We start from the raw sequence: 6,450 nt of genomic DNA, 5'->3' as shown, positions 1-6,450 counted from the left end.
AAATACCGTATGCTAACACATATATATGGAATCTAAGAAAAAAAATGTCATGAAGAGACTAGGGGTAGGATGGGAATAAAGCACAGACCTACTAGAGCACAGACTTGAGGATATGGGGAGGGGGAAGGGTAAGCTGTGACGAAGTGAGAGAGTGGCATGGACCTATATACACTACCAAATGTAAAACAGATAGCTAGTGGGAAGCAGCCGCATAGCACAGGGAGATCAGCTCGGTGCTTTGTGACCACCTAGAGGGGTGGGATAGGGAGGGTGGGAGTGAAGGAGACGCAAGAAGGAAGAGATATGGGAACATATTATATGTGTAACTGATTCACTTTGTTGTAAAGCAGAAACTAACACACCACTGTAAAACAGTTATACTCCAATAAAGATGTGAAAAAGAAAAAAAAAAAAAGTATATATAAAGACAAAAGAGCCAGAATGGAAAACGCAATATTGAAGGACAACAACAAAGTTGGAGAACTGACACCACTTGTTTTCAAGACTTACTATAAAGCTACAGTAATCAAGACAGTGTGCTACTGGTCAAAGAATAGACAAACAGATCAATGGAAAAGAATAGAGAGCCCAGAAATAGATCCACATAAATACAGTCAACTGATAATGGAGCAAAGGCAATACAACAGAGCAAAGATAGTCTTTCAACAAATTGTGCTGGAACAACTGGACATCCACATATAAAAAAAAAAAAAAAAAAAGAATCTAGACACAGACCTTATACTCTTCACAGAAATTAATTCAAAATGGATCACAGACCTAAAGATAAATTGCAAAACTGTAAGACTCCTAGAAGATGACCTAGGAGAAAATCTGGATAATCTTGGGTATGGTTATGACTTTTAGATACAACAAAAAAGGCAGGATCCATGATAGAAATATTTGGTAAGCTGGATTTCATTAAAATTAAAAACTTTGGCTCTGCAAAAGGCAATGTCTAGAGATTGAGAAGGCAAGCCAGAGACTGGAAGAAAATGTTTGCAAAAGACATATCTGGTAAAAGACACATCTGGTAGAGAACTCCTATCCAAAATATATAAAGAACACTTAAAACTCCACAATAAGAAAACAACCTAATTTAAAAATGGGCCAAAGAAGATATACAGATGGCAAATAGGCATATGAAAAGGTGCTCTACATTATCTACCATCAGGGAAATGCAAATTAAAAACACAATGAGATATCACTGTACACCTATTAGCATGGTCAAAATCCAGAACACTGACAACACCAAACAGTGGTGAAAATGTGGAGCAACAAGAACTCTCATTCATTGCTTATGGGAAAGCGAAATGGTACATCCACTTTGGAAGACAGTTTGGGGATTTCTTACAAAACTAAACAGTCTAACCATCCAATCCAGCAATCACACTCCTGGGTATTTACCCAAGGAGTTGAAAATTTATGTCCACACAAAAAAACTGCACATGGCTGTTTATAGCAGCTTTATTCAAAATTGTCTGAACTTGGAAGCAACCAAGATGTCCATTAGTAGGTGAATGGATAAACTGTGGTACATCTAGACCATGGAACATTACTCAGTACTAAAAAGAAATGAGCTATCAAGCCATGAAAAGACATGAAGGAACTTTAAATGACTAACACTAGTGAAAGAAAGTAATCTGAAAAGGCTACATATTGCTTGATTCCAACCATACGCCATTCAAGAAAGGCAAAACTACAGCGACAATAAAAAGATCAATGGTTGCCAGAGGTTGTGGGAGAGGGATGACTAAGCAGAGCACAGAGGACTTCTAGGGCAGTGAAATACTCTGATACCACAGTGATGGACAAATGTCATTGTTCAAGCACACAGAATGTGCAACACCAAAAAAAGAAAAAATCATTAGCCACTAAGGAAATGCAAATCAAACCCACAATGAGATACCACTTTACACCTACTAAGATGGCTAGAATAAAAAAGACAGATAACAGTAAGAGTTGACAAGCATACAGAAAAATTGGAACACTCATACACTGCTGGTAAATGGTACAGTCACTCCAGAAAAAAGCCTGTCAGTTCTTCAAATGGTTAAACACAGTTACCATATGACTCAGCAATTCTACTTCTAGGCATATACCCCAAAGAAAGGCAAACATATGTCCACATAAAAACTTGTACAGGATAGCTCACGGCAGCATTATTCATAATGGCTAAAAGGTGCAAACATCCTAGGGTAAACTGGCATGGCGGGATGGTGATAAATCTGAAAGAAAGAATGATGTGATCCTTTGGAAACAGAAGGAGCTGTGAGAATTGAGATGACCTATCTAGAGTCTACTACAGGAGAGAAGAAATCTCTTGCCTTTTGGGAGAAGGAAAGGCTGTGTCTCTGAATGGGAAGAGATGTTAGATGTTAAGTGAGTCATCTATGTGAAGGCCTGGGCGCTGGAGGGGGTTGGGTGCATGGCTGTCAACACCACAGGAAACTTAAACAGCAGTAGAGTGGGAAGAAGCCTTTGAGGAGAAAGTGGCTAAGAAGTCCATGAAAGCTCCAAAGGAAACAGAGCTCAGGGGCCCAGGAAAATGTGGCAGGAGCTAGAACCAATAATCTCTTTGTAATAATTCTAAGTGGAAAAGTCATTGTTTATATAACTAATTCCTTTACCATAGAAATTTAGGTTTCTATTTTTTCCCATATTTTAGATAATGATGCAATAGATTTGTTCATATGCACAGCCTTTTCTCCCCCATATTTAAAATGATTATTGAGGCCAGATATTTTTAAATTACAGGGTCGTGTTGCCTTCCAAAAGAGTTACACTAATTTACGTCACTACCTCCAATATAGGTTGAGAGTTTATTTCAAGGCAGCCTTATTATCACTTTTTTTCCTGTTTATAAGTGCTTTTAAATATTCTATAAACTTTATAAAAATTTCGAATATAAGGAGAAAAAAAGAATCATTCTTATATAATCCTATTATACCGAGATAACCACTAGTAACACTCTGAAGGGTACATCTCAATGCCTTGGCTCTCACCATCTGTTAAATGAAAATTATAATACTATTTATCTCATAGGGTTACAGCCATTGTTAAATGAACATACATGTGCATGTTTACGTGCGTATACATGCACACAAGCAAACTATTCTCTTTATTCATCAATTCATATACTTGCTCTTGTTTAACATAAATCACACCTACATAATTGCTTTTCAGAAAGGCTGTATCAATTTATTCTGCCCCCAGTAGTATCAGAGATAAAAGAAACTTGGTAATTTGCTATTTTCTTGATTAACTAGTGAAGCTAAATTTTTCCAATGTGCATTGACTTTTAGAATTTCCTTTGGTATGTGATCCTTTTATGCTACCCCTGACCCCTGGCTCTAAAAAAAAATAAACTACTTCTATATTACAAATATGGCAAGAGGGAGATTTTCTTGGGTGGGCCTCACCTAGTCAGGTAGGCCCTTTAAAAGCGAGTGTTTTCTCCGGTTAGTCACAGAACTGGAAATGCAAGAGACATATGCCAGCTGGTCTAAAAGAAAGCAAACATCTAGGTGGTGAACTAGCACTCCAGATGGCCTCTAGGAACTGAAAGCAGTCCCTGGCCGATCGGCAGCAGGAAAATGAGGACCAGAGTCTTATAACTGCAGGGAATTCTGCCAACAACCAGTGAACTTGGAAGAGAAGCCTCAGGCCCAGATGAGAACCGCATCTCCAGCTGATAATCTTGATTTCAGCCAGGCAAAACCCTGAGCAGAGAAACCAGTCATGCCAAGCCCAGACTTCTGACCTACAGAAACTGAGACAAGAAATCTTGTTGTTGTTTTTTTCCCCTCCATTCAAGATTGGCTTTTATTTTGCATAACTAAATATCCAAATACAGTTTCTATGTGCTAGACCCCAAAAGGTTATTTTCCAAAGAATCAATAAAAACAAAAATACATTTCCAAGTTTAATGTCTTTTTTCCCCACTTTAATAGAACATTTTTTTTTACAATATATCTAAGAATTTACTCTTTTCAGAATATGTTTTGGCAAAAAAATCAGTCGTAAAATACATGTAAACTTTGTCTACAGCCTTTTCTGAGTTTTCAACACTCATGTCCCTGATAGTAGGACACACAAATGAGTCAGTTATACAGAGACTTGATCAATTTAGTATTTTCTAAGTCATTTCATGTTTAATGTAGTTCAGATCCAAATTTCCACTCACCCTCTCGTCTTCCCAAGGATGGCATATAGGTTAGAACTACGTGAATTCCATATATCAGTAGGGAAGGAGTGTCTGACCCAAAGCCATCCCTGGTCATTGATCCATGAGCTCTTCCATTTCCTTATCTTGTTACATCTGTTGGTGCTCTTCTTAGTCATTCTTCACCCTTCTGGAAACATTTAGATGCTCTCTCATACTTTTCTCTGGGGTTTTTACTGCATGTGTTCCTCTTCCACTGGGTCATGGAACCTTTATAAGGACCAACAGCAAACCAATGTTTCTTCTATTGCTCTTCTTTCAGGATCTGCTTCATCTGCAGGGCTAAAATCAAGGTATCAGCAGGGCTGATTTCTTCTGGAGGCTCTAGGGGAGAATCCACTTTCTTGCTCCTTCCACCTTCTAGAAGCTGCTGGCATTTCTTGGTTCCTGGCCACATCACTCCAGAAATTTTGACGTTTTAAGCTGCTAAATTTGTGGTAATGTTATGAAACAGAAAACTAATACAATGTGAAATTTACTTTGGTGTAGAGTAAGAATACCTTGCTTTTGGATGATCAAATCTGATATAAGTACTATAGTATGCAAATTAGAGTGTATATATGGCTTAGGCCCTCAATTAGCAGACAGATGTATTTTACTTGCCCTTTAGGCCTGTATAGTTTTTGAGCCTAAACTATTTCAAAAATGTTTGAATTACTTGCCAAGATTTTAAAAATCTGGAAACTCCACATAAATTCTGAATTTCTGGCTTCTCTTGAAACACCACAAGAAAAAAAAAGAAGGCAACCTGGGCTAGTTTTCCAAGTGGTTGTACCTAAGTAATGGATGTCCCTTTTGAAAGAGAAAAGTCACACTCCAGTTTGCCATAGCATCCATCATTCCCTAAAGTCCCCAATCCTGAAGCTCAGTTATCACTTATCATTGTGGCAATGCTGTTATTATAACCTAGTCCATTTCACTCGTTTATTTTACCTGTCTGGCCTCTCTTGGCAGTACATACATATCCACTTGAATAGAGCTTAGAGATCTTAAGGATATCATGCCTCTTCTAATACCCATACCAACTACACTTTAGGTAGATGATGAACAGCAACAAATTAAACTCTGGAAGATGGTAAATAAAACACTCTGTATTCAAAAGAGAGGAGAGAGCCATCTGATTTCAGATTGACTAGAGGTGGGGTTAATATTGTCATAAAGCTTAAGAAACCTGATTTATGTTCTCAACTAAGTGGAAGATCATTTAACCTATTGAGAGGTGTGCCATGGAACAATGCTCATTTTAGGACCTTGCAACTTAGAAAGATAAGGTGGAGAATGGGGAATTATTTGAGAAAGCAAAAGCACCATCAACTGTCCACCTCTAATAGAAATGGAACTTGCTTAGAGAACATCACTCAATTTACAAACAGACTTGGGGACAGCTTTTTAGGGCCCATGTACAGAAGCACCTCTAATCTCAAAAACAAAACTTGGAATTCCCAAAGGAATTAATTTACTGAATATCCAGGCACTGGGCTAGGTATGTGCTAGGGATTCAGTGATGAAACCAGATAGGCACAGTGCTGCCCTCAGAAAACTTAGTGCAGTGGGACAGGGCAAGTACACAGCTGCAGCCTCTAAAGTACAGAAGAAGCCACTGCAGTCCCCAGAAAATGTTTAGAGAAGATTCTATCATTAAATAACATCCATCAGTACAGTTTCTTTAAAAAGTCGGGCTTCAAGGATCACAGCCTTGTGCTTGGTGGGTCAGAGCGAGTTTGAGTTGTAAAATTTAGCTGCCCGACTTCAAGCGATTTTGTGTTCTCTTTTTGAATGACTAGGATGTCTTCCCATAATGATTCCTCTTATGCTGTGACTAACAATAAGTTGTTTTTGGCTGGATTTAGTATTAGTTTTGGCTGCTTCAACAAAAATTCACCTGCTGAGGAAAACGATAGAAGGGTACAGATCTAATTTCCCTTTAAACGATTCAACTATTGGGTATATATTTAAAAGGCCAATAACAAATATTTACTGTGTTTAAAAGGAATTCAGTAATATCTCTAAGAATGGATTTGCCTCTCCTTCTAAAAGATAGTGGTGACTACTTTAAGAGTACGTTTTTCTACAACACCATAAAGTCATTGTGCATTTTGATTTCAGGGAAGGTGGCTACTTCAGTGTTATTTTTTTCATGAATAAATAACAGATCCAGTATTTGCACGTTTTAAAATGAATACGGGGCTTCCCTGGTGGCGCAGTGGTTGAGAGTCCGCCTGCCGATG

At 38.1% G+C, this 6,450-nt stretch overlaps 1 protein-coding gene across 3 annotated transcripts in view; it reads right to left on the bottom strand.

Moving 5' to 3' along the window:
* Positions 1–6,450, bottom strand: part of DCBLD2 (discoidin, CUB and LCCL domain containing 2) — an 85,242-nt gene that overhangs the window by 43,655 nt on the left and 35,137 nt on the right. The window contains exon 1 of one of the 3 annotated variants that reach the window (XM_024120010.3): positions 4,184–4,295. The exons of the other annotated variants lie outside the window; for them this stretch is intronic. Coding sequence (XP_023975778.1) covers positions 4,184–4,280 — 97 coding nt within the window. The 5' untranslated portion in view covers positions 4,281–4,295. Of the gene's footprint in view, positions 1–4,183; positions 4,296–6,450 lie in introns of those variants that run through there. 3 annotated transcript variants of the gene reach the window in all.

The sequence above is a fragment of the Physeter macrocephalus genome, chromosome 1 (assembly GCF_002837175.3).
Source record: "Physeter macrocephalus isolate SW-GA chromosome 1, ASM283717v5, whole genome shotgun sequence".
Taxonomy (NCBI): domain Eukaryota; kingdom Metazoa; phylum Chordata; class Mammalia; order Artiodactyla; family Physeteridae; genus Physeter; species Physeter macrocephalus.
The sequence above is the reverse complement of the archived record's forward strand: the minus strand, read 5'-3'. Positions and strand labels throughout refer to the sequence as shown.